This window comes from Daldinia caldariorum, assembly GCF_022478825.1.
Source record: "Daldinia caldariorum strain CBS 122874 unplaced genomic scaffold F4812scaffold_1, whole genome shotgun sequence".
Lineage (NCBI taxonomy): Eukaryota > Fungi > Ascomycota > Sordariomycetes > Xylariales > Hypoxylaceae > Daldinia > Daldinia caldariorum.
The window spans coordinates 2,212,212-2,240,168 of NW_025953037.1; the positions used below are offsets into that span (position 1 = coordinate 2,212,212).

General features: G+C 48.4%; 6 protein-coding genes across 6 annotated transcripts; all 6 read right to left on the bottom strand.

Annotated features, from left to right (window-relative positions):
- Positions 1–806: 806 nt before the first annotated feature.
- F4812DRAFT_454574 (HET-domain-containing protein) lies at positions 807–3,517 on the bottom strand (the record flags this gene model as incomplete). Its single annotated transcript, XM_047936670.1, has 4 exons — positions 807–1,126; positions 1,210–1,221; positions 1,388–1,480; positions 1,624–3,517. 4 exons carry the CDS (start codon positions 3,515–3,517, stop codon positions 807–809), a joined length of 2,319 nt encoding a protein of 772 aa, XP_047795076.1.
- Positions 3,518–4,386: 869 nt separating this feature from the next.
- Positions 4,387–7,000, bottom strand: F4812DRAFT_24344 (kinase-like protein). Its single transcript, XM_047930652.1, has 7 exons — positions 6,748–7,000; positions 6,481–6,603; positions 6,280–6,391; positions 6,010–6,214; positions 5,796–5,951; positions 5,267–5,718; positions 4,387–5,214 (listed from the first exon to the last, which is right to left on the bottom strand). Exons 1-7 carry the CDS (start codon positions 6,788–6,790, stop codon positions 4,689–4,691), a joined length of 1,617 nt encoding a protein of 538 aa, XP_047795077.1. The 5' UTR covers positions 6,791–7,000; the 3' UTR covers positions 4,387–4,688.
- A 2,474-nt stretch (positions 7,001–9,474) lies between these two features.
- F4812DRAFT_24496 (nitrite reductase) lies at positions 9,475–13,694 on the bottom strand. Its single transcript, XM_047930674.1, has 4 exons — positions 13,331–13,694; positions 13,096–13,246; positions 11,015–13,023; positions 9,475–10,950 (listed from the first exon to the last, which is right to left on the bottom strand). The coding sequence occupies exons 1-4, from the start codon at positions 13,393–13,395 to the stop codon at positions 9,810–9,812; spliced, it is 3,366 nt and encodes a 1,121-aa protein (XP_047795078.1). The 5' UTR covers positions 13,396–13,694; the 3' UTR covers positions 9,475–9,809.
- Positions 13,695–15,206: 1,512 nt separating this feature from the next.
- F4812DRAFT_454577 (Mss4-like protein) lies at positions 15,207–16,024 on the bottom strand (the record flags this gene model as incomplete). The annotated part of the gene is made up of 3 exons (XM_047936671.1): positions 15,207–15,423; positions 15,553–15,731; positions 15,890–16,024. 3 exons carry the CDS (start codon positions 16,022–16,024, stop codon positions 15,207–15,209), a joined length of 531 nt encoding a protein of 176 aa, XP_047795079.1.
- A 398-nt stretch (positions 16,025–16,422) lies between these two features.
- Positions 16,423–18,976, bottom strand: F4812DRAFT_410172 (tubulin beta chain). The gene is made up of 6 exons (XM_047932504.1): positions 18,887–18,976; positions 18,623–18,646; positions 18,472–18,539; positions 18,354–18,408; positions 17,494–18,284; positions 16,423–17,431 (listed from the first exon to the last, which is right to left on the bottom strand). The coding sequence occupies exons 1-6, from the start codon at positions 18,896–18,898 to the stop codon at positions 17,041–17,043; spliced, it is 1,341 nt and encodes a 446-aa protein (XP_047795080.1). The 5' UTR covers positions 18,899–18,976; the 3' UTR covers positions 16,423–17,040.
- A 1,848-nt stretch (positions 18,977–20,824) lies between these two features.
- On the bottom strand, positions 20,825–24,905 carry F4812DRAFT_24614 (uncharacterized protein). Its single transcript, XM_047930687.1, has 2 exons — positions 24,578–24,905; positions 20,825–24,312 (listed from the first exon to the last, which is right to left on the bottom strand). The coding sequence occupies exons 1-2, from the start codon at positions 24,593–24,595 to the stop codon at positions 21,037–21,039; spliced, it is 3,294 nt and encodes a 1,097-aa protein (XP_047795081.1). The 5' UTR covers positions 24,596–24,905; the 3' UTR covers positions 20,825–21,036.
- Positions 24,906–27,957: the final 3,052 nt, after the last annotated feature.

Genomic DNA, 27,957 nt, shown 5'->3' on the forward strand with positions numbered 1-27,957 from the left:
AGGCACAGCGGCGAGATTTGTAAAGGGGTAATTAAGGTAATTAATTCCTCGCCCCATGACATCTAATGGGTATCCCCTGTATAAGCTTCTTCGCATATCTGGGCATACTTCAGTTTTTTTCTTGTTCCTCAGCTGCATTTAATCATTAATTTACTGTTGAAATACCTAATTCTGTTATATAAGTACATAGAGTTCATATAAGGTAATTAAGTACCCAAGGTTATCAAACCATAATATATACCTCCTAACACAATAAAACAGGTACCTCTTCTAGCCTTTTGATATTATATGAAACATTCTTCTATACAATATTATTAGCATATGACTTTTAAACAGATATGCAGGGACTATAGTTCAGTCTATGGCTCGGTATTATAATAGAAGACCAAATACAAATAAGGATATAGAAGCATATACGTTACGGAACCGTTAGGATGGTAGATCCGGTGAATGTTTAATTTATTTATTACCGTGGAGTCGTTACGGTTACTTTAACCATACCCTCGCGGCGCCTTTCAAATGCATAGCACCCTGAACATTACTCGAAGTCTATCATCTGTTTCTTATATACCGTAGGTTAGGTAGCTAGGTAGCTTGGAGTTTAGACTATATAAGGTACCTAGGTATACAACATATGTCCAATATTCTAAATCCATAACCTCGGCCACCAAGTTGAGCAGAACCGGGTATTTCCCCGAATGGTATCCGACCATGGTCCATTCGAATATAAGAAGCATGTTTCTAGAGTCGAGCTTTTGTAGTCCACCACATAAAGAAGTCCTCGGTTTACAGAGTTACCGAGAGTATCAAACGAGCGTAATAGTCTCAATCGGGACCCCGCGTCCCCTAAACTCTTCTGGAGACAACCTCGGGTCCCAATTAATCGTCTCGCCCGTCTCCTTGTTGTGGAATCTCCTGCAATACAAGGGGTCGGCGCGCGTCCTCTCCCATTCCTTGACTTCTTCCCACCCGAGCGGTAGCGGAACCTCTTGTAGCCGCTGGTGGTCTCGGTATATGGCGGCGGTCTCCTCGTTGTAGTACCACGCTCGGACGCGGTTGTCTGCGTCGGCTCCTATCTGCACTGTCCAGGGAGGGGGGATCGAGCCGAATAGGGCTTCGCCGTCCACTGGAGGAGGGGGATTAGCACTGGAAGAAAAGAGGAGGTTCAGGAAAATAGGGATTATAGGGATTAACTCAGATATCACTTACTAATACCTTGTACTGGAGTCGCAATAGTTAGTCGGTATCCTGTTAAATATAGAGAAGAGGATAGGATAGGATGATAGTTATAAGAAAACTATTATAATAAGACCATAATGCAAGTTTACGTCTAACATAATCATCCGGGGGGTAAGCGTAGAAAATCTTTGAAATATGAAGCACTCACCGTAGCAATCGCCAATAACCTCGTATTCACCACTCGCCGTCGGCCTCAGAAGCATAGGCATATTACACCCAAGCACTACGAAGATCTCGTCGCCTGAATCATGAACGGATAGCCCCTTAAGTTAGTCGCCCATATATCCATGAATCCATATATCACCAACAACAATGTCTTAGGTTAGGTGCCAGGTACCTAAGCTTTTCAAGACATTAGGTAGGCATTAATTAAATTCAACTCACCTTGCTGCGGCTCCCCATTTATCATGCCCACATACCCGTTCTGCGTACTGAACAGATAACACCCGTCAATCCTTCCCGTCGTCCATATCTTCCACCCGTCTGACAACGCCTTCTCCTCCTTGGACACCGTCCCCTCCGGCGCCGCCACCATCGCCGCCAGGCTCTCCAGGCTAGGACACCCGATCCCGTAGTGCCTGTCCTCAACCCGCCCCAGGGCCAGCGTCTCCAGCCACGCGTCGCGGTACGTCCCACGGGACGGGTACGGCGCCGCGGCCCCCCTCTCCCGGTCGAGCCCCAGCTTCTTGCCCGCCCGCCGGAAGTCCGCGAAGTCCGACACCGCGAGCTTGGCGCCCACGCCCGAGGTGCTCGCGAAGTACAATGCGGCTACTTGCAGTCGCCCTGGGCCCACGTACTTCGCCCCCGAGCAGCTGGACGCCCCGCTCGCGCAGAACCCGACGTGGTGCGGCGACGTGACTCGCACGAGACGCGTCCAGTCCGGGAGCCAGGTCGGCCACTCTTCGGTCGCCGCCTTGGTAGTAGAGGTAAAAAATGAGGAAGAGGAGGAAGAAGAAGAAGAAGATGTTGATGAGTATTGCTGCCCGCTGTACGGCAGCAGCGAGAGGCGTCGCTCGTGCTTGACGAGCGCGAAGAAGACGCTCCTGTAAACCTCGAGCCGCGACGCGCCGTAGTCGGGGCTGACGTGGCGCGAGATCTCGGGGGGCGCGAGGCTCAGCAGGCCGTAGACCTTGTCGCGGTCGTCCTGGCACGGGCGCTTGTGGTGGTTCTTGAGCAGGTCGGCGAAGGGCATGTCGGCGAGGTGCTCGCACAGGAACTTGATCTCCTGCGTCTTGTGCCACAGCTTCGCCGGCACCCCGACCTGCTTGGCGTGCACGCAGATGACCGCGCGCCGGAACAGCGCCCACGCGATCTCCCCGCGCCCGCACTGCAGCACCGACGCCCCGCCCCGCCCCAGGTGCATCTCCTGCACGATCCACAGCCGCCCGAACCACCCCCGCGAGCACGTCTCGAAGACGGCCTCCCACGTGTCCGCGTCCCACGGCAGCGCCGTCCGCGGCGAGTACCACATGCCCTCCGCGCACCCCGGCGCCGCGAACATGGTCCCGTCCCTCGCGTGCTCGATCTGCCGGCCGAGATGCGCCAGCCGCGCGAACGCGAGCTCGCTGCGCGCCGACCCCGGCCCCAGCCACGCCACCACCCGCCGCGCGAGCGCGTATATCAGGCCCATGCGCTTGACCTGCTCGCCGCGCTCCTCGAGGTCGTCCTGGTTGATGCACAGCGCGTCGATCCACACGACGCGGCTCCGGTCCTCGTACCGGAGATGGCGCATCGCGTCCGCGAGGTTCCCCTGGATCCCGATCTTCTGGGCGCCGCCGCCGGTGCCGCGTCCCAGTGCCCTACTAAACCCGCCGCCGCCGCCGCCGCCGCCGCTCTTACCCGCGTCCTCGGCTTCCCCCGCGATCACCACTATCGCCTTTTCCCTGATCTTCGGGGACCCCCAGGTATACGACAGGGCCTCGAAGTCGACGCTCGGCCTGCCGTCGGCGTCGGGGGGCACCTCGTACCTCTCGCGCGGGAAGCCGGGGTCCGGGTGGTCCCAGGACGAGTACCTAGCGTCGTAGTTACGAAAGACGACGCGGCCCTCCAAGGTCTCGCGGGCGTTCCACGCCTGCGGGAGCGAGCGCCAGATAGCGTCCAGCGGCCAGCGGGCGGGCTTGTCCTCTAGGACGGGCGGGGGGAGGAGGAAGAGCGGGGCGTGGGTGATCTTGATCTGGAAGGGGTCGTCGAACTTGCCCGGTAAGATGGTAACCAGGCGAATGTCCTGCGACGTCGGGTCGAGGGGCGTATACTCGTATTTACTTCTTATGCGATCCATCCTCGAACCGTGCCCTAATTCGTACTTAAATGTTCCAACAAGACTTATTTACCTCGACTTAACAGTTATAGGTAGATAGGTACCTAAGTTACCTAGGTCAGTGAATTATCAAACGAGGTCATGAGCCAGTCTCTTCTACTCATGAGTTCAGCTTTAGCATCGACACAACCCAAGACTGATACGCCTCATCCATGCATATGGAGCTGACCCTCTCATTGGCTCAACCATGAATATCATGAGTTTAGTCCTTGTCGCAAGCAGCTAGGAGTTTCAGAACAACCAGAGCAGTTTAGCTGGCCAACGTGAACCCGTCACAATATGAATCTGGTCGAGGACTAGCTGCAAGACTCGCCTTAAGGCTTAGACTGTCCCGGGGTACATGGCTGATCGTATATCAAGGATAGGTATATTGTCTACAATTATGTATATTTCATGTTCGCTACATATCAAGCGTAGACCACCCGATCCCATTCTCTACCATTATAGAACACTAATCGACCTGTTTGTGCACTCGCTACTACCCAAATATGCACCTATCATTGTCTTGCTCGTAGACTATTACTCTTAGTGGTGACTGCCGTAAACTGGGATTCACTTCAAAAATGTCGTAACTTGTTTCATTCCGAGGTCTTCAAGTGGAGGGTGCCTCATGTATATTGTAAATGCTGCGCTGGCTTCGATTAATCATGCGGATAGAACCGTCTGGAGTTCTAAACTAACTCCCAAAGACAATAAACGGCCCCCGGGCAATAGCTCCGAGTTATAGTATGGCCTAGGCTGAGCTCGCTTAAAGGGGCTCGTCGGGTGGGTATTGAAAAGGGGTTGGTTAAACTTGTATCGATTCCCTTGAAAAGAAATTTCGACACAGATTTTCCCTTGAACGAGGCTGGTTGCTCGTTTCTATTCGCGACACTTGGTATCTGCAAACATCGGGACTGCTGGAGATATTACAATCCGCCGAATCGATGAGTCAATTTGGTTCGCCGGTGTTGTCGAAAGACTCCAAAAAAACGCCGCTCAGCTTAGCTGACATGCCATCCATCGTAAAAGATTTCTCCTCACGATCAAAGGAGGACATTGCGCAGTAATAAGACTCACATGAGTCCTAGTGACCTATTCCCAGTTCCAGAAGACGCCGATGCACTTAATGATATGCAGTGCGGAAATGATATCAACCAACTACTTGTCGTGCCCCCTCTTTACCCAGAACTCCTCTCTCTTTTGGCTTTGGACTATGGCCCCTCTTCTTTCGGCCAAAAAGCCCAAAGACGCCGCCGCCGCCCCCGGATGACTTTTCGTCGTTGGTAACACTAGCATCGGCTGGCAACGTCGCATCCCGACGAGCCAGGTCTGACCAACTGCCTGTATCTTCTAGCGTAACAGATATGCCACCGCTGGGCGATTTGACTTGTAAACCCGAGGATTGCGAAACGCTCTTGCTGTATGTGCGGTGATATGACGCGAGCGGAGCTGGGGGCCGTGGTGCGGATTTGGGTGCCCGGCTACCGCTCGTCGTAAAACTCTTCTCTGATGGGGGCCTGTTTTGTACAGATGACGACTGATACAATTGCTGTGGAGCCTTATTGTTGGTTGGAGCTGGTTTGACCTCGTCCGTACTGATGGCTCGAGGTTCTTCAGTGGCTGGGCTCGGAACAGAACTATTTTCTCCGGTTCCTCCCGCCTGCTGTGCCGTAATTCTGATCTACGGTTAGCGAATAGGACAAACAAATGACGGGAGGGTGTACTCACTTTTTATAAGCTGCCACAGTGTAGTCGAACGGCTGAAATTCCCGCTCGATGGTACGGTACAGCTCCTCTTCACGAATTTCTTTCTCAGTAGCGTCATCCTTTAATTTCTCTCTAGGTTTTTGACGCCGCGCCCTCGCTTCTAGTGGGGCTTCCTCTAATAGCAATTCTTCAAGGTCGTAGGTAGCATCAAAGTTGGTCTTTTCTGATGATGGGATAAACACAGGCTCTAACTCTTTCCGTTCCAAAGCCTCAAAATCGATACACTGAAAGAAGGACTCCTTTATGAAGCTTTGCCAGGTGTGACCGAGCCTCTTGTCGGGGTTCGGATTTAGAGCAGCACCGATGGCGTACAAACATGGCAGTGAGACTGGAGGTTGAGTGACGGGGAATTTGGGGTTCGCAGCAAGAATGACGTTCGTTAACGTAGCTTCCGAATTGCCTTCAAATGGCCGCTATAATCACAATAAACATATAATTCGGTCGACGAGTTTCGGGTGAGAAAAAAAAAAGAAGGGATGGATGCCCGTACCTTATTGTAGATACATTCATAGAAAAGTACCCCGAGCGACCACCAATCAGCCCTTACATCGTAGCCCTTGCCTGCATAGACTTCGGGGGCAAGATACGCTAGCGTCCCCGATTTGCTTGTGAGGACCTTGCCGGGTATTACGTCCGAAGCAACGTTCTAGATAACATGTTGTTAGATGCTGTGAATAGTAGAGTAAAAAGTGAGGGCGACTCACGAAGTCTGTCAAGTGAACATGGCCATCAGCATCCAGTAACACGTTGTCCGGCTTAACGTCTCGATGTATTATGTTTTGATTGTGTATATATCTGAGCGCACACCCCAGCTCCGCTATCCAGAAACGCACGGCGTCTTCCGTGAAGGCCTTCCTCGAGATGTGGAAACGCAGGTCGCCTCCGCTCATTAAATCGACTACAAGGTACCTATTATATTGTAAGTCGGATTAGAGAAGGCCGGCCTGGCGTTGAGGGTAGTAATTTATGCGTACATATACTCGATATCTTGGAAACTATAGCGCAAGTTACAGATAAAAGGGTGGTTCACATGCTCGAGCATGCGTCGTTCTCGTATGATATTTCGGACGCTTTCAGACCGTACGACTAGGGAGGCAGAATAATATTAACATCCATCGACTCTCTCGTTATTGTGATACATATTACGAGTGAAGGTTTAGTGGAAGTCGACGCACCCTCATCTTTACGAATGTATTTCAGGGCAAAGGATAAGCCGGTGTCTTTCCTCTCGACTATTCGTACTTTACCGAAGGCACCGCGACCGACGACTCGTAATAATCGGAAATGGTTTAGGCTCACTAGGGAATAAAAGATGGTACTCGGTTAGCTATTTGATATAGATACGGTAAAGGGTGCTTCCGAGACAACGACCGGGTAGAGAGTCCAGGCCCCCTTCGCGAATCGGGGCGAAGGAGAAAAAAAAAAAAGAAATAAAGCCATACCTTCGCCGTTGAGATCAACGGGCTTGCCTTGACTATTACCCATGGGGGAAACTTGGGGGTATCGACTCCCGGCTTCCACAATTCTACTCGTTTTCAGCCGCGGGGGAGACGGTGAACGGATGACGATTTAAGAATTTAATCATAGGCGATTGGAAAAGACCAAGAAAAATAGGCCAGTTTATTAAGCGCAAGGAGAATAAAAATAATGATTGGGAGAATAGTGTATGAGAGAATGTCAGGAGGTCAGGGAGATCCACTCTTTAGATCCCTACTAGGTTATGAATGAATGTCCTTTTTTTCTTCTTTTTCCTTTTCAAATGTATCTCTCGTCTCTTTCTCAGCCTGACCAAACTAGACAAGTTATTGTTATAATTAGTTAGTTAGCTGATTATGAAAGCGGTAGTTACCTAGTAATGAGTAATAAGTAAGTAGTAAGTAATGATAGAAAAGAAGACCAGTTGCAATGGAGGAAAAAGCAATAATAATCAGCGCTAGGACCCGAAGGGAAGAAGTTGTAAGTGGTGACAATGGAAATAATAAAAGGTCTAATAATGCTATGTTATGTACGTATGCATGTATGCATGTACCTAGATATGCATGTAACAATCATAAGGAAGAGGAGGAAGAGAAAGAAGAGGGAGACAATAACCTGGGTACCTTACCTTGTAATGTAGCTGATTGGAAGGTCCCTATTTGGTATCTGGTTCCAATACCAATGTCAGTGTCAATGTCAGTGTCAGCGTCAGTGTCAGTGTCAGTGTTAGCGTTAGCGTTAGCGTTAGCGTTTAGTGTCAGTGTATGAAGAGAGTAAAGAAAGAAAGAAAAGCACCTGCAATAGGTAACCTTACTTCCTTGCATGTAGGGTACTCCATGTATGTACCATCAACCATTGATAATTGGTACGGCACGGGACAGAACAAAGGACAGGATGTGGACTCGCAAGTACCAGTACGGCACTGCGTCGTATCGCAGTATAAGGGGATTTCAGTACTATGATACCTCCTAAAATACCGATTGGCCTAGGACAATTTCTGGTAAGGTACCTAGGTAGGTACTTAATATCAAGTCAGGCAGCTAGTGCAGGTTAATTAGGGGACCGGACTTGCACTATAATACCTGCAGTTACTCTATTTACATTAGGTGGTAAGCTGCTAGGTCAAGTCACGACTGCCTCTGTGCCTGCAAGTAAGGTACCTGTAATAACTCACATAAGAGAAACCTCGGCTTTTATGGGGTCTTTTAGATCATGGCAGGATCCATGCCGCTCAGCTGCGGGCTTTTCCATGTGCTACACCTCGTGCGTCCGTACCTAGGTACCTATGGTAGAATCGAATCTGAGGCTTTCCAAGCTCCACCTTCAAATGTCCACGGTTCATCTTGAAGTTGAGGCCAAGCACTTGCCACGAAGTAATAAAGTACATGCATCTTGACTTAGCCTTAATGGGTAAGGTCGTGATGTTGAACCATGTTACCATGTTTCAGCCTGGAAATATCCCATTCTTTGTGACTTCCTTGTATGCTGTGGGTGTGGCTAGCCCACCTTTTCCCCCCTGTCCTACTGCCCTCCAACCCACCCCCCTTATCCCATTTTCTTCCACTACTTTTTCGCACCTTGCGATTCTCATCATAACAAAATCAATAGTGTATCACATAATACTGTTTATTGAACATATACAGAACTAACCACTTAATTTATTTCAACATGATCCTATAAGCCTCGTAAGATTTCCTCTCACTTCAAGAAATGAAATAACTATCTTCATCTACCATTTTCAGAATTCCCTTGGTTTTACACATTATAGTAGTTACAGTTATTCTCTATTTCGTATCCGGGGTTCAGATAATTTTACGCTTTACATACCCGATTATCGCGAAGAGGGAATCTATTTGAAACAATCGTAAAGCTACCAAGACACCAAGACACCACGACATGGAACCATTCTAGAATGTTATCTCAAAACCCCGTATCCATGCACATCACTTTTAGCCAACAGATGTAGAATGAGCTAAGCTCCGATCAGCCGTAAAAAAGAACAACTTTCAGCTTCCTGCCTGTATCTTGTCCGTCAGTCCGTATACTAACTTGGGAAGCTTAGAAAGTTATCAGACTCAACCCGGTTCGTCAGAGTGATAAGTGACGTTTCGTATATCCCTTTAGGACCACCCACGCACCGGATTAAGGAACATTGGCAGCATTAGCAGCATTGGGTCTCGTGCTCGTGCTTGTGCTTGTGCTCATGGGCATGGATCGCACGGTTGCTCGGCTAAGTTCTCCTCGTGGCGAACAGGATATTAAAAGTCAACAGCCACGTGTTGAGTAATTTCAGATTGTCACTCAATCGGCCATGCCGTACCACGGAGTCTAAAGTAAAGGAAAGCCACTCTATATATAGCAGATGCTACCATTTACTCTCCTGATTCAATACCATCCTGATATTCCGTCCGAAGTCTCCGTATTGTTCCACCGTGGATGACGCGAAGCTAATCCCAAACATGACAAATAGGATCGTGAGGATTCCTTCTAGAAGGATGAGGAGGACCAGTGCATTCGTTACCCCATAGCCTCATATACCTACACGGTTTTTGAAACCAATCCCGTGGAAGCAGTTCCTCTTGTGTTCTAGAAACAAAGGGGACGCCACTTCAATTATAATCACTTCGATTTGCGATGAACTTACCTGAGGTAGCCAGGTCCAAGCTTCTTCCTTACACCTAATCGAAATCTTCTAATGTTTAGAATAGACAACTATCATACATATCTCAGTACTACGCTGCACCCGACACTGTAAACAGCAATTTTGGGCGACGGAACAGAGGCCACGGCCATCCTTCGTGTCTTAGCGTTGGCCCTGTTTCAGCCCCGTCCTACAGCTGGAAGCTGCTCTATAGATCGAACGTTTGGTCATACAACGAACGTTACGATACAATTCGACGTCCCTAAAGTAGCCAAAGAACATGCTATAAACTTCAGATGATATTGTCTTGGCCACATATCCAAAGATGCTCCCCATAGGCTATACATGGCTAAATGAGATATACAAATATAAGATGAATGGCAATAACTACCATTCCGGTGCAGCACCACAACCCCCACCACTCGGCAACACTTCCACGGGTTTCCGCATCGACAATTCTGCACCAGCCGTTGTTGCTGGCCTCTTCCCTCGGCGCCCCTTAAACCCAATCCGGCGATCCAGCTCGCCGAACTGGCCTGAGCCCCCGTCTTCTTTTCTCACCATCCACCGCGCTGTTCCCAGCACCGCGTCTAGCTCCTCGACGGGTGGTAACTTAAGGTACACCATGCCGTCGGCACGTTCCTCCACGTCAAATGTGGCAATAGACAGGGAAGAGTCGTTACGGCACGCCCCGGAGCTGAGGTCGAAGTTGCGCTTGTGGAACGGGCATGAGACCCACGGCGCCTTGGGATCACTGCATGGCTCTTTCTTAGTGCTAGTAGTGGAATCAGGCGACAGGGATGATGATGATGGTGATGATGGTGGTGATGGTGGGGGTGACGGAGGGGAGACGTCTTGTCCGATAAGACCGTCCGACAGCACGAAGGACCGCTTATGAGGACACATTTGTTGTGTCGCGTAATACTTCCCCCTAACGCGCCAGAGTGCGAGCTGCGTGTCGCCTCGCTTAATATTTGCGCTGATACCGTTGGGCGTGGCGTCGGCACCAGCAAAGTAGTTAGCTTCGATAACGGGCTGCCAGGCCGTGGATGACCAACGGTTCTTCAGGCCGGCAAAGTCCTCAGCTGCAGCGTCTTTGGGCCAGTACACGGGGCGTGTTTGGTCGCGGTCCTTCTCCGTCTCCACTGTCTCGACCGTTTCGTCCGTGTTAGCGAACTGCTTGAACTTGGCAGCAATAATCGGATTCTGCACGGCCTCGGCCCATTCGTCGAAGAACGAATCTACCAGCTCTTGCATCTGAGCTTCAAGCGAAGCGCAGATGCCCAACTTGTCCTCTAATACGACTTCTTTCAAGTATCGTAAACCGCCAGGTAGGTTTTCCAGCCATCTCGCCGTACGCTGTAGCTTATCTGCCGTGCGTATGTAGAACATTAGATACCGATCTAGAATTGGTATGACTTCCGACGGCGGGACATCCTTGGCAAGGAGCTCAGAATGCTTGGGTTTCGCACCACCATTGCCCGCTACGAAGATATTAAACCCCTTTTCTGTAGCGATAAGTCCAAAGCTGTCGAACCATTAGCATAACCTGCCTTCCAAGGTCGGCTCCTAGCTTATATGATGGTACTTACTCTTTGTTCTGGGCCTCGGCGCACTCGCGCACACAACCGCTAACACCCCCTTTTATCTTATGCGGACTACGTATACTCTTATACCTCTCCTCTATGCGCACCGCCATGCCAACACTATCTCCTACCCCAAATCTACACCAGGTCGTTCCAACGCAGCTTTTAACAGTGCGTAGTGACTTGGCGTAGGCATGTCCGCTCTCCATTCCGCCCTCTATCAGTCTTGTCCAGATGTCAAGCAAATCCTGTTTCTTCGCCCCGAACATGTCGATACGTTGCCCGCCGGTAATCTTCGTATATAGGTTATATTTCTTGGCAACTTCGCCGATGATGATCAGTTTATCCGGCGTGATCTCGCCAGCGGAAACGCGGGGAACAACCGAGAAGGTGCCGTTCCGCTGGATGTTACCCAGGAATCTGTCATTAGTGTCTTGCAAACCATGCGTCGTCTTGTCCATGACATGCTTGTTCCATAACGACGCGAAGATGCTTGCTATGACGGGCTTGCAGGCTTCACAGCCGTCCGAGTCCTTGTCGTTTCCTGCCTCTCGCATCACCTCGGGAAGAGTCTTTAGCCTCTTCACCATGATAATATTATATAGGTCCGCGCGAGAATAGTTGAAATGCGCACATAGGTAGTTCGTTACCTCGGCGCCCATATCCGTCATGGTTTTAGTGAAGATGCTTGTGACGAGAGGCATGCAACCACCGCAACCCGTACCAGCCTTAGTACAAGCCTTAACATCTCCCACGGTTTTACACGTGCCGTCCTTGACGCTTTTGACTATATCCCCTTTTGTGACGTTGTGGCAAGAGCAGACTTGGGTATCATCATCGAGATCGTCGGCACCATCGTCGCCTTCTTTCTTAGCGCCCAAGATAAGCTCAGCAGGAGGTATAGTAAGCTCTTTCTGGTTCTTGACCATCGGCACTAGCTTGATATAATCGCTGGTGTCTCCAATCATCATGCCGCCAAGCAGATACTTCCCGTCGGTTGTAAACAAGTATTTCTTATATACCTGGGCGAAAGGGTCCTTATAGATGAGAGCCTTGACTGGTGGGGGAGGAGGCCCGCTGACAACCGTCTTAACGACGCTCTGGTCGTCCGTCGTCTTTTTCTTCGCCGCCTTCGCCGGTAAAAAGCTGGGACCATCCCGGTCGGCGAAGAAGTCACCAAAACTAGCCACATCAACTCCGAGCAGCTTGAGCTTTGTGCTTAGGTCGGGTCGCTTGAAAGTTCTTGGTTGATGAAGCTTGGCTTGTGTGAGGTTGAAGGACAGCACATCCGCCATCTCGACACCCGGGGCGATGAGACCGAACGTCTGGTTCTTCCAGCTGGCGCATTCTCCGATGGCGTAGATATCCGGAACACTCGTACTTAAATCGTCATTCACGAGGATTCCACCACCCCTATCAGCACACTGGATACCTGCGCTTCTTGCCAAGTCATCCCGCGGCCGCACGCCGATAGCAAAGCAAACGGTGGAACAGTCCATCTGCCCGCCATCCTCGAACACGACACCGATGACATTGTTTTGATCGTCTGTGTTTATCCTTCCCACCCTCTTGCTTAGCAATATTTCAAGGCCTAACGCTGCAACTTTTTCGACGACCAAGTTGCCCGCATCAGCATCCAGCTGCCTACTGAGAACCCATCGGTTCCTCTCGATTAGTTTTACTTTCTCGTAGCATTTCAGGTCCATCATGGCGTTTGCCGCCTCGAGCCCTAGCAAGCCACCGCCCACCACGGCCCCGACTGTCCCTTTGCGAGACTCCCCGAAGGCGATGAGCTTTTCCAAGTCTTCGATGGTCCGGTAGACGAAGACCCCATTGGCGTCGTGGCCAGGAGTGTGCCTTGGGAGAACGGCGTCGGAACCAGTTGCCAGGACCAGAATATCGTACGAGACCACGTCGCCGTTGGCGCAAGACACCGTCTTGTGTGTAGAATCGACGCCGGTGACCAGGGTATTCAAGTGATAACTTAACTTGTTGTCCGGGGCCTGCAGCGCATACTGAACTGAGAGGTAAGTAATACGTCTAAGGCTACCTATAATATAACCCATATCCTTAGTTAGAAAACTCACCCATTCTTTCGGGTTGAGATACAAGTTCTCAACCTTCCGGTGACTGAAGAAGCTCGTGAGCCCGACTCGATTATATGCGAGGTGGGGTTCTTCGCCAATGACGATAACATCGTATTCGCGATTTCTAGCGTCGAGCTTCAGGAGTTTCTCTCTATAAGGTTTAGACTAATTAGCAAATCTGACAACGGTACGGTATCGAATCGTGATGAAGCAGAAGTGTTTTTTTCTTCCTCACATAAAGGCTATGCCGACCATTCCCAACCCGACAACAACTATAGTTTTCCTCTTGTCGACGGCCATCTTGGAAAGAGGACAGAACGGGTTCGGTTCGTCGACCACTACGTCACAACTCCGACTCTGATTACATGTGCCGTGTCACAATACGTCAAGACGTTTCCTAACAGATTGGATTGATGTCTTCCAAGATGGCGTAAAGTATTATTATGCAGTGAAGTAAGTAGTATATAAGAGAGACGACGGAGAGAGAGAAAGAAAAACTATGAACTATAAAACTCAGAGGAGAAAAAAACGAGCGGGCTGGCCAACAACAAAATAGAAATCTGAATCACCTCTATGCCTACATAACTTAGTATAGGGTATATACCTTATATGGGCTTCCCAAGTGAGATACGTGCATCTCCGAACCTATCAGCGATAGGCAAGAAAGCTGACTAGAACCAAGATTCCCCAGGTTCCCATTGGATAGGTACCTAATATTTCTAGTCTATCTTACAGGTAGCTAGTATTTCTTTTGGACCAGCTAACTTGGATATACCCCATGGAAGATATCGGCGTGGCTCTGGTAGGATTCTACATAATAGTATACCTAACCTATACGCTCTGCTGTGTTGAGCTTAGCGGACGGTTATGCGACTAATCAACTTGTACTAATTAACACACGCTGGTATATGTAGCTACCTACCTACCCACCTAGTGTATGAGGTGTGTAGGTATGTATGTATGTATGTTAGGTTAGATGGAGCCATCGAAACTGGTGTGGATCGACGTCCCCTGACACCAGCCCAAAAAAGGGGGGGAACAACTTTCGATAAGGCAACACGATTGGCCAATCAACGGGAACCCGATCGCCGCGGAGAAAGACGGCGGCGCCTCAACAGTCGTTTTTTTTTTTTTTTTTTCTAACTGTGATCCAACGTCCGCTAACAAGACTTCCCGAGGAATTCTGCATCTCCGGCCAACTCTGTCTATTTTCTATTTTATTATTTCATTCTCATACGATCCGTGACTCAACATTACCTAACCTACAACATCGCTTCCGTTGGTCTTCTATTATGTTATAATATTATGCGGATAGAAATATATATCGGCCCATTTACGGACCACGTTCGGCTTTCTGGATCGACTGTTGTTAGTACTAAGTTTCTCTGGTCATTCGGATAACTGGATCGTCGCTAGCTGGTGGCGGCGGGTAGAAGGTGAGGCGTTATTGCCCACCATGCAAGAGTTATTATATTAGGTAGGTAAGGTAGGTACCTAAGGTAATAACTAATGAAGATGAGTTGAATTATGGACTTGTCGTGGCTGCTTGATCCTGCTAGGTATATCATTGAAAAGCACTATTAACTATTGATATAGTAGTTGTATTCTTACGTCGCGTCTCAAATTACGGCCTGAATGACTCTGAGACAGACGAGTTTCGTCTCTATAAGAGAAGATGCATGAAAATGTCTCAAAAGCCAACGGGTTCTTGCATTAGTACCAGACAGACTGAAATAAAAGCCAAATAAATAAATCCCTACTATTCCAATATCGATATTTCCATACGAACCTGCATTGGGGGGCAGCGAAGCGACCTTTGGTTCTTATGGCAATCTTATATTCCTGTCTCTTCTTTTCATTTATTTTTCATCTCATCTCATCTCATTATATTTCATCAATATTCCTCTTCCCTTTCTATAATACCTATCAACCACTCATCCCTTACATCTCTCTCCCATCGAGCTCAAGCTAATCCTTCCACCATCCTTCCCCCTCCACAGGACCTACAGTGTAGACTTCCGACCTTTAAAATGCCAATACCAGGTAGGTACCTAACCTACCTAACCTAGGTACTCATCCCGTCTCTCAGGGCACATGCATGCAATAGCCCATCAAGAATACGCGCTCCCCAACACCTGCCTCGCGCCCTCCGCCCCCCGCAGCCAGCCGACCCGGTCCTTGACGTACTGCTCGACGCGGGGCTTCAGCCGCGTCTCGTGCAGCGCGACGTCGTCCACCGTGCCTAGCCGCAGCGCGCTGTGGCCCGGGAGCCCCGTGCTCGTGCGGTACATGAGGGAGCCGCACGTGCTGCAGAAGTGGTTGGTCACGCTGTGTGTGGCAGATAAGCCAGTCAGTCAGTGAGTGAGTGGTTAGGTAGGTACTAGGAGAGATGCAGGTAGGTAGGGGACATGGGCATAGGATTGTATGTATGTACGGATGTATGAATTAGACACGCACCGATGTCCCGAAGCAATAGTCTTCTCCTGCGCGTACGTCTTGAGCATCTCCCTCCCGCGCAGGTGCCGAACGCACGCGTCCCGGACGATGATGCCCGTCGCGAACATCGACGCCGTGATCTTCCGGCAGTCGAAGCAGTTGCATACGAACACGTCGACCAGGCCCGGTCCGCGGGTTGGCTTTTTTTTTTGGTCGTTTGTTAGATGAGGGTTTGTCGTTGTTTGTATTTACGATGTATACCTCCTACCTAACCTTAGGTATGTATCTACCTACCTAAGGTTAGGTAGGTACAGGTAGGTTAGGTGTAGGTGCCTTACATATGAGGCGTGGGACTTACGAAAGACAGCTGCACGCCGCCGCAGTAGCACGTCGCCGTAGCTTCGTCCTCGGTCGACCACCCGTCATCGGCACCGCCTGCGAGCGGGAAATGGTGCGGCGCTTCCGGGTGGTGGTTTTCGTCGGAGATGGACATGGCCGTTGTGTAAGCGTTATATTGCTATCTCTCTTTCGAGTAAGTACCTAACCTAACCTAACATAAGGTAGCTTCAAGGATATTCAGGATGATAAATAAGTACCGAGCTCGATTCGTTAAGGTAGGTATTACTGGTGTGAAGTAAGTGAAGTAAAGTAACTTGCTTCGTCTTCCCGTACCAACACTATCCGTGTATACGTCAAATTTATAGATATCCGCAGATAGTAAAGGGAATAACCATGGCTCTTCTCTCACGGTCTCCTAGCATAATCACTTACGTAAATATATACCTCCGTATCCCCTGTCCTCCGCTGTCCATTATACCTACCTAGGTAGGTAGATAGGTATCTATTATTCAGCACAGTAATCGGGTATAAGAGGAGCTATAAGCCATAACGGCGCGGAGTTTTATAGTCGATTGACTAAGAAGATCTAAGATATAAGTGACTCCGAATTATCCATGCTTAAAAGAAAAACAGGACATAGGCTCTTTTTTTCGGTGTTTGCTGACGGCCATCTTGGTAATAAGCTGAGTCTTCGGAATTAAGAGCTTCAAGCGGCTCAACATGACACTCACATTATTCATACGACTTCGGTCCTGCAACGTCTTTCACAGGTTAGAATGTAACTGTATTACGAGCCCGAGTAGAACTCGAACCAAGAATAGCAAGTAATTAGTACAACAAGATCAATTATTGTTCTTGTTACTATTAGCGATGAATAATTTTCTTTTTCCTTTTCCTCTCCAGACACACACCAAAGAGGTATATCTAACAGGCCCCACAGACCGTTCAACTGATCGTGGTTGATCAATTTCATTATTAAGGTACTACTATATCCATTGAACGTCTGGGTAACGAAGGGGGCGTGAGAATAGTATAGGTGAAGCGGAAAAACCATCAAACCGTGACATGTCTTTACTTGAAGTCACTCATCCGTGCTATGCTGCGCCGTGCCGTGCCGTGCCGCCAATCCTTAGGTTGCCGCTTATGGATACGGGGTATATGACCGAGCGTTTACTCCTCCAAGGGAGCATCCTCCTCCTCCTCGAACTCCTCTTCCTCATCGACACCGGCATCCTGGTACTGCTGGTATTCGCTGACTAAGTCGTTCATATTCGACTCGGCCTCAGTGAACTCCATCTCATCCATACCCTCACCAGTGTACCAATGCAAGAAAGCCTTTCGTCGGAACATGGCAGTGAACTGCTCACCCACACGCTTGAACAGCTCCTGGATAGCAGTCGAGTTACCCACGAAGGTGGAAGACATCTTGAGGCCGCGGGGAGGAATGGAGCAGAGAGCGGTCTGGACGTTGTTGGGGATCCACTCGACGAAGTACGAAGAGTTCTTGTTCTGAACGTTGCGCATCTGGTCTTCAACTTCCTTCATCGAGACCTTGCCACGGCTACACAATTCAAGTTAGCAAAATGGTAATACGTAAAAAAAGAGATGGGAGAAATATCATACAAGATGGCAGAGCACGTCAGGTAACGACCGTTGCGGAAGTCAGAAGCAGCCATCATGTTCTTGGGGTCGAACATCTGCTGAGTCAACTCGGGAACGGTGACGGCACGGAAGGAGTGAGCGCCACGGCTGGTCAGGGGAGCGAAGCCGACCATGAAGAAGTGGAGACGAGGGAACGGAACCATGTTCACGGCGAGCTTGCGCAGGTCAGAGTTTAGCTGACCGGGGAAACGCAAGCAAGTGGTAACACCGGACATGACGGCAGAAACCAGGTGGTTCAGGTCACCGTAGGAGGGGTTGGACAGCTTCAGAGTACGCATGCAGATGTCGTACAGAGCCTCGTTGTCGATACAGAAAGTCTCGTCCGAGTTCTCGACCAGCTGGTGGACGGAAAGGGTGGCGTTGTAAGGCTCAACAACGGTGTCGGAGACCTTAGGGGAGGGCATGACGGAGAAGGTAGCCATCATGCGGTCGGGGAACTCTTCGCGGATCTTGGAGATCAACAAAGTACCCATACCAGCACCGGTACCACCACCGAGGGAGTGGGTAATCTGGAAACCTTGGAGGCAGTCGCAGCCTTCGGCCTCACGACGAACGACGTCGAGAACGTTGTCAACCAATTCAGCACCCTCAGTGTAGTGACCCTTGGCCCAGTTGTTGCCAGCACCGGACTGACCGAAAACGAAGTTGTCGGGTCGGAAGAGCTGACCGAAGGGACCAGCACGGACAGCGTCCATGGTACCGGGCTCGAGATCGACGAGGACGGCACGAGGAACATACTTGTTGCCGGAAGCCTGCACGCGTGAAGGGTGATTAGTAGCCGATTCTATTTACCTATCCTTTATTTATGTGTGAATTCGTACCTCGTTGAAGTAAACGCTCATGCGCTCGAGCTGAAGCTCGGAAGTACCGTTGTAGCTATTTATTGGTGATCAGTTCGATATCCTTGACGGCGAAAATTGAAAAATCCAAAATACATACACGCCATTGCTGTCGAGGCCGTGCTCGCTAGAGATGGTTTGCCAGAAAGCGGCACCGATTTGGTTACCCTATTATATTCGTATGAGCCCCGCCACGTTTTATTAAATAGGTAGGTATATCGCGGTCGTTTCGATGATGGTTGCCTACTTACACATTGGCCAGTCTGAAGGTGAACCTATTGAAGAAACACGATTAGCTTGAATATTTCCAACATGTTGTTATACAATTTTTGACGTGGTTGTAATGTAAAATGTAAAATATAAAATGTAGATTGTGGTGTTGTTGTATACGTGAGGGGCAGAAGAACTCAAAGGGGGGGGTTTTTTCTCGAGTTTTTCGGACGCGTTCAGGGGGTTTCTCTAGCGATGCTGGGCTTCGGTAAAGGTGTGAACATTTGAATTTTGATATGACTTACGATCTCACGCATTTTGACGGTGGTTGATTATGATAATATCGAACACGACTGAGGGAAGCTGGCAAAGTAAGGAAGAAGAAAAAAAGGGGAGAAAAAAAAAGGATGTGTTCCTGAGAATGGTAGTTGTTTTAGAAGTTTAAGGAGGAAAACTAAAGAGGAGCGGTGTGGTTTGAGGGAGAGTTGTGTTTTTGCCTTGCGGTTTTGGGCGGAAAGAAAGTTGAGAGCAGCTTTTTTTTTTACTTGGAGATTTCCAAAACGGAAAGGGTCGCTCCTCGTCGCTCCCAATTACCACTCCCAAAAAACCAATAACCAATAACCTGACAGGGGTAGCCCCTCTTTTTCCAACTGCTTGTCCACTGCTGTCCACTGCTACTGCTCTATTGCACTTTGTTTAGGGGGGGAAGCAAGCGCACAGACCATACTCTCGGTACAGAGGCGGAGAAAGTACAGGGTACATATAAGCTAGTCTAATCACTCTAATCACTCTAATTACTTTCAATTTACTTCCCAATTTACCGTGTATTGTCTACCCAGGCTACCGTAGCTGCCCCTATGTTAGGTTAGGTAGGCCTGCATCTCCTTATCAACAATAACAACACCACTTTTACGAATACATGTAGGCACATGGTAACCAACGCCGTGACCATCAATACGGGCATAACGTGATACGGTTAGGCTACATGTTTTAGGACAGGTACCTGATATTCTGTTGCCTGATATATTATTACTATTACTACGTTCATATCGAATTATTTACCTTAGGTAGCTAAGCGTAACTTATCTCGGATACAGCCATCATAAAAGGGGTGCCTAGGTCTATCGTATATCGTCCGATGAATCCGTACATGAAATAAATACGCGGTTTTTTTCAACTTCAGCCTCCCTTGCCACGATACTTGGCGGTGTACGAAGTAAATGCCTTAGGTGCCTAGGTGCTAGTAGTATAAGACGTGGCTATTCCCACGATGGGTGGATTAAACCCCATAGTGACAACACGATCCTATCATATCAAAGTCAACAATCTTGTGTGATACATAAAGCGGGACATTTCTCGAGCGTCAAGAACAACAGCAACACGGAAAAAAGACTGCACTAAAGGTTCCGAACAAGGCCGGCCAAATCGGTCGCCCGTTATTTGTTATTTTTCTACTTGTTTTTTTTTTGCCCAGCCAGCCAGCCATAACCCAAGCCGACCTGTCTACCTGTACAATGAATGCACTCCTAATGCCGTATGCCTGTGCCAGAAACCCTAGTTGCCATACCAATGCCCGGTACCTTTAAGAATTACGGGCGGGCAGAAAAGAAACAAAAAAAAGGGAATTAATCAATTCGTTTTTCTTCCATTCGTGTTGAAATCAAACACAAATTGATTCGCCACACCGAGCTGTTTTGAGGTCGATACGTCCAAAGAAAAACTCATGACATGTCCTAGACAAACGAGAAGGCATATATCATTGGGGAATACATTGGTCTCAGCATCCCTTTTTTCCCCATCTGCTGGGGAGATAGGCTCTGTGAATAGAGGTGGAGGTGGCTTGTCGAATCCTGTCCAATTTGCTCGCTGCGCCTTTGCAATTTATGCCTCCATCCACAGTCCCCCATCTATGTATAGAATTAGGAACCCTTGGAAGATCCATCTCGTACACAATGGCTGCTTAGGTCGTCCAGTTGTGTGTGCATGGTCTGGGCATACAGCAGTCGTAATTCGTATTCATAATGCTCCGTGAGTCTATAAGTATGATGTATCGTGATTCGCAGACGTCAATGCATTCGGAGTCGCGGTTGGAAAAAAAAATCAGCCAATATTAATGATCCTTCAAGGAATCCGCATTAAGGTGTATCCAGGTTCAAGCCCAGGAAAACATGAACCAAGTAGAGAAAACCAAGTTCATACTCGGGTCGACAATCGACAATCGACATCAGGCCAACAAGCATCTTGTTTTGGCGTATCCTCCACGTAATTAAGCAGAAAGGCAAGGTCCCCCTTTGTATGTAATTTTGCAATAAAGAAAAACTGACAACCGACCATACGCTATGCAAATCATACATGCGTCTTCACATATACAGTTTCCCATTGTAATTAGACCACGAGGGCGCGAGAACGGGGAGGGTCGGAGATGTGTCGAGTGTGGGATGGCTTGTTGTGAGCTTCAGCTAACAGTCATCATCTGCATGCGCTGGTTCAATCCACTGGACGGAGATGTCCCAACTGAACCGCTGCTAAGAATCGAAGTGCTGCTTTGGCTATGGGGCATTCGCCTTGTAGGACTAGACGTTGGATCATCAAAAACTCGCGTGAATGCAGGGCTTCCATCTGATCTCGTATGCTTCGGAGTCCGCGCAGGGCTCTGCGTAAGGTGGTCTGCTTTGCGAACGAGGTCGGATAATCCGTCTCTCAAATCGCTTGCTCTCTTGACCAGCTCTTTCAGACTATTTGTGTCAAAGTTCAACTTCCCGGACGATCCGCGGCCCGCGTTTGTTCTCGAATGCCGAGGCTGCATAGATTCCATAACAGATCTAGCAACACTGGTTGATCCGAATTCGGGGTTGGCGGCTAGATTCTCCGGGGTCTTTGGTCGATCAGGAGCCGCCTCATCAGCATGATCCCAAGTGCCGAAGATATCATCCTCTGGGGAAAAGACTGATCGACGACGGCCAGCAGCACGGTCACGAACAACAGCATTCCGTTGGTTCTCTGTTGCCTTGGCAGGTTCATTGGAATCATGAGAAGCCCCATCAAAGTCCTGGTCGACGAATGGTATACTGGTGTCAGAAGTGTCAGGCTTAGAATCGACAACCTCTGCTGGATCTTCGTCGGGCGATGCTAAGGCGATGATTCCCTCGGCCTCTCGCCAGAGCTTTACCGAAGAGCCACCAAGCATATCCATCTCACGACCGAGTCGACACAATCTCTTTAAATCGTTAACTAAGAGCGAAAGCTCCCTGATCTGTCCAGAGTGAGCCTTGATCGTAGGCTGGGTAGCCTGAATCGACGCAGGTACAACCATTGAAACTTTTGACTCTTCATTCTTTCCAGACAATAACCCATCGCCACTTTCTTCCTCGAACTCGAAGTCATCGTCCCAGTCCTCGCTCGCGTTCTTCTGGCCTAGCCCCCAAGTTCCAAACTTAGGAGTTGAGGTCGCGGTCTCAGACAACTCTGGAACGACAGGAACACTTTGACTTCTCACATGAGCGGGAACGGGACCCTTACGACTCGCGGAACGCCCGCCTCTTATATCAATTTCCTGTTTACCATGGACAGTTTTGGGTCGCAGATAACTACCATTGCCAGCGTATCCCCCATAGGTCACCGATTCGGTCCAGTCAAAGACAGTACTCCTAGGTCGCTCACTCATGGAATCGGTGCGTGCCACAGTCCTTGCATTACCATTGATGTTAGTCAATGGAGGTCGGGGATTCGGACTACCTTTTCGCGAATTCATCGAACCGGGAGGAGATAGGTGGTTATATATTCCGTCATCATCCTCCTTATCCCAATCGAGATCGTCGTCGTCATCCAGGGAAAATCGAGTATTATCTCCGCGCGTTATGAAATTAGGAGAGGCTAGCACGGAGTCAAAACCATCTCCATTTCCAATATCCGTCAAAAGGAACCGCGATTCAGGTCCACCATACCCTGCTCGAACAGGCGTAGCGATACCCTCATCCTCCTCCATGATCTTATTCCCGCCATCAAATGACGGACCTAAAATATCCTGAATCGATAATCTTTTCGGCTTACTGTTATGACCGGTAGTACTTGGAGGTGATTCTTCAAACATTGATTCTAACGGGCTATCGGCAGCTCTTTGGCATCCGGACGCAGCCGTTCGTATCGAGTCAAACGGCGTATCCGTCGTCTTGAAATCCGTGTCATCATCATCACCCGACGTAAATCCACGATAGTATTCAGAACTGCCGGTCGTAGAAGCCCGGTCCAATGTCCGAGCCTGTGACGTATTGGAAACAGTTCTTGGAGTTATTGCTGTATTGGTTGTTGATTCGGTAAAGTGAGTTTGCAAGCCTGGTGACAATGAGCCAAACTTGTTCAAATCAATATGGAAGCTTGAAAGTCTCGTTATGGGCGGGAGAGGAGATGACGTATTTCTCTTGCGGGTTGCTGGATAAAGCACTACTGATAGCTCGGTCTCAGCGCGGTCGAATTCTCGGCGGTCGGCCATATCGTGCGTATTTGTAGCGTCTGCACCTGTTGTAGCCGGGGCAGATACGTGTCGTCTTGTTTCGCTAACGGTCTCACCACGCTTACGTCGTTTAATACTCCCAGATTTCGGCATCCAGGTAGAATTTGAATTGAAGTGCATCGAAATAGAACGTCGAGGTTGTTTAGCGGGGGTGCCTTCGGAGGATTCTGAAGATTGGATGGACGGCTGTGGACTGCTGTCAGTGTTAGATTGGTTTTCTGACACAGGAAGGTCACCGGTTGGAACCTCCAAAGTGGAAGAGCCCATGGCAAGAGAGCCTGGCACCACCAAGTAGACTCGTCGACGACTTTGCTGCTCCACGCAGACTCGCTTTATACCAGGTACGGCGCCGCTGTCGTTGCCCCTCAGTGGTGACAATTTAAACGAACTTCGGGATATTCGAGAATGCCAAAATGACTTCCACCTCGATGGCCTGTTGTTAGCACCGAAATTAGGCTCAACAGGACTGGCCAGTGTCTGTGCCCTGGGCCGATTAGACTGTTCGAGAGTTATATCCGGTAATGGTTGCAACGTTTCGCTGTTGATCTGTTGATGCAATGTAGCAGATCGTTGGTGACTCGTAGCCGGTCTGCGCAGTGTCATCTGTGTCTTTGATCCTCGCCGCACCAAAAGCCCAGTATTCCCACCGTTGGCGGCCGATGCACGCTTAACTAATTTATTCCGAGGTGGTTGAGGAGGCGGATGTCCCACGGGCGATAGGATGGGCGCCCCAGAGCCGTGAGAAAAAGTTATGGATGGTGAATCAGGACCGACGCTCGACCTACAACTACCGTGCTGAGAGAGCGGCCGTAGAGAGAATCTCCGTATCCAAGAACCGTTCGAGGACAAGGAATCTCGCGAATCCCCGACAAGAGGTGTCGCAGGCGCAAATTCGCCCTGTCTAGTAGACGGGTGCCTCGAAAGTAAAGATTTGGTACGTATTACCTGGGAATGTGAAGAGTCTCGAGGGTTTCGCGGTCGGCTAGTCGTACTCGGTTGGGAGGGTTGTTGGGTCGAGTATTGCGTAAAGCCGTTATTGGAAGTAGCGGGGATGGCAGAACTCGTTGTCCCGGGTCGAGATGAGAAAACGCTTAGGAAGTCTCGATCCGCTATTAGCGACCTTCTCTTGCTTGTGTTTGGGTGCAGAGGCGGTTCATCTGCCAGTTCGCCAAATGCCAGACCCGTTGCCGCGGCGGCAACCGCAGTACCGGCTCCAATGAGCTGAATCACGTTAGCAATAAGTTCCAAGTATAAGCCCGATAATAGGTGACAAAAAAAAAGGGAAAAAAGAAGAAGAAAAAACACTAGAGGCACCAAGGCAACGTAATGAGTTGTAGAGAACTACACTCGAGAATAGTTTCGCATGGCAACCAGTATGGCAACCAGTGACTCAGGAGGTATCCATAACATAATAGACCATTCCTTTACAACGGATGGAATGTGGAATGTAGCTAGCAAGTTACATCAGCAGATAAGTTTGACTTACACTCGGAACGGTCTGCATCGTAAAATACAGGCGTTAGGAGAACAGGGGAGAGCTGCCTTCTATCGAGAGGCGGAGGGAAGAAACGTCGACTCTCAGTGACGCTCTCGTGACCATTGTTCATCGAGGCATAGGATATTTCGTGTTGGGAGGAACCAGAGATACGAAAAATTATGGTTTTTGTAAGAACTTCTGTATCGAATGCGTTACGCACTGGCTATTAGCTGGGTCGGCGGTCGAGGGTTTGGCGGCCTGGCGCGACGATTTTTAGATATTGTGCGGATGGGATGGGCCAATATTTACTTTGGGTGCCCCTACGGATGGATGACCCCCAAGTGAAGAGCGATTGGACAAAATCGTTGACTCCAAATTATATAATTCTGATATAAGGGTCTCAAGAGTCAAGACCGTATGGAACCTCTTCTCCTCCCTCGAAGGAAAAAAACACCAAACAAACAAAAAAAAGAAAAATATGGTGAACGGAATAAATTAAGGCAGTAAAGACGCTGGCTACTGTTGCTCCTATTGCTGCTCCTATTGCTGTTGCTAATTCGGGAATTAGTCGTAGGTAGTCGTGGTCGTAGTTGTGGTCGTAGTTGTGGTCGTAGTCGTCGTTATTGCTATAACTCCTCATGCATAGCCTATCTCTCTTCCCTCCCTATGCTATGTAAAACAAAAAAGGAAGAAAGGACCTCCCAAGCTACGACAGGAATAATAAGGAAGAAGAAAGCATAAGAAAACCTCTTAATCCCGGGAGGAGGTAAGCTGCAGCAACAGAAACATACAAGGTATTGGCATAGCAAGGTTGCTGCTGTTGTAATAATTATTATGGGGACTAAACCTGAATCTTGCTTGGGGATGGAGAAAAAAAGAGCATTACTATGTAGACATTTGGTGAGAGAGGATTTGGTTTTCTTTTGATTACCGAAAATAAAAAATATAAAAATATAAAAAAAATAAAGTCCCTGGGATATTTACGGAGCTGGATACTACCTAGTACAGGTATGTACATGGGAGCGACCCCCGGCTTTCGAAAGTACCTACTAGGTATGTAAACATCATCTCGCTGCTTGGAACATGGTTAGAACATGGTTAGAAGTACGCTAGTATGTACATAGGGTATAATGGGTACAATACACTCGACGATCTAAGATTAAAAGCCACAGATTCCCCAGTAAAATGAGCCAAAGTCCAAAGTACCTAGGTACATAACATAGGTATGCATCCCGTCCCTTGTCGAGTACCTTACATAAGGTATCCCCAGATACCCTCCCATGTATATATTTTACCTAATTAGGTTATCTGTGTACTAGGTACATCATTGCATGTAACAATGCACGTACTCAGACTTACCTAGACACGATCTCATGGACATTACAGCATAGCAACCAGTATAGCAACCATGGAAGCCGAGAACCCAGATTTCTCCAGGCTATAAAAACGCAGGCCGCTATTAAGTTGGAAGTCTTTGAAAGAACGCGCGCATCCAAGTACCGGTTACATGACACGCAATAATATGTTAGTTGTACCTATCATTACGGATTATATCATAGTAGGTACCTCAGTTCGTACAGTGCATACCGTGCGAGACAGTGCTGCCAATCGTCTGAGAGTCTGAGACGCCTACCAAAACGGACGGCGATACCGTGTGGCAAGGGCAAGGATTGGTAAGTGTCTGTCCTGCAATATGCAAATGCGGGTTCCCTAACACGCACAGTACCTATTCACGTACCTCAACCAGTATTATATGTACAATGCATGGCCTAGCCAATAGTGTATGCATACCGTATTATTTGGAATGATCGAAGCTAGAAGTAAAGGAAAAATAAGGTAGGTACCTTAGGTATGTTTTAAGTGTTTTAAGGTACCTTTAATGCTATTCATTAGGTACCTGTGTTCGAATTTAACAAACGCTTAAATAGAACAAAAGACTTGCATATGCCATACATAAGAGTATTGGAGACAGGTACCTTGTATGTAAGATGACTTTGACTTAGATCGATTTATGCTTAACTTAATTCTCCTTGGCTTTCTCTTTTGACTTTTCTTCTTTTCTACAAAAGACATTAGCTGCAAGTCGTCTCCGTGGATACTATTCAATTATGCCCGAGTTTAAGAAATATTGAAGATATTAAGATCATAAGTTACAATATATTTGTTCTGCTGTATCAAAATCATATCTCCTCAACAGTAAAAAGAGCAAAGAGCATACACTAACCTTGGACTCTATCGAAAGTGGACTTTTGCCTTACCCGCTTTTCCCACTTTTTCCTTCGGACGTGCACTCCGCATGCTGCTGATGATGATGATATTCTTATTATTGTTCTTATTAACTGTCTTGTTGTTTAGCAGAGATTGGGGACCGATGCAACTTACTAGCGCCATTTCGCTATCCGAGACCTATTGTCGTTTCTCATTGGCTTTAGTTAGAGTGCCCGATTCCTGAACGACGAAACGTGCGGCGGTAACTGGACAGCTTCCAAGCTAAGCTTACATGCCAGTCCTAGCTGGCCAATTCCTAAGCAGGCTTCGGCGTCGATCGGTTTCTTTGGGGGAGAAAAGAAAAAGCCTCCTAATTAAACCTCTGATGTCCCTCCCTCCACGTTGTATATCTCGCATCAACCGGCACGTTGGAACTCGGGATATCGAACGAAGAACGATAATTGCTATATAATTGCAACTATATACACCATGTAAGCACTCCACGATTAAAAATTACAGCCTTATATGTTAATGCATTATTAGTTATCTTTATAACCCTTGTATTTAGGTACGGTAGTTCCAGATATTCGGTTCGTGTATAACCAGTTCTCTTTAGACGCCGCTAGTTGTGCAAACTACTGCAAGTTTACGACACTTTTCTTGATTTATGCGACAGGTGCTACCTAACAGATGCCATAACAACTAGATACATCCTGTGCTTCGAACTGCTCTGCCCATGGTTCGAGATACATTACACTGGCAAGATTCCTCGTATTTCGCCAACACACTCTAGGTATATACCCATATATGAGAGGTTCTGGAACTTACCTAGCATCTAAGCTCGTTAAAATAATGGATCTTTTAAGAAAAAAGCAAAACTACAGCGGTATCGAAGGTATATACCTCAAGCAGGCAGCTACCGTTTGTGCATATAGGAAAGCATACAACTATACAATATACATATATTAATATCCAAAATTGGACTCTAGTTGCGCAAGTGCTTATTCCAAGTCTTACGAGGAAGGCAGGCTCATAATTATACTTGTCAGGATATAATTCTATGACTAATAAGGTATCTCCCTAAATACCTTCTTCCGGTTTTGTACGTCCGGCGTACATTAAGTCCGGGAACGAAAACAAAGCCTCGCGGGATCTCTCGCATTCCTTTGCTCATAACACTA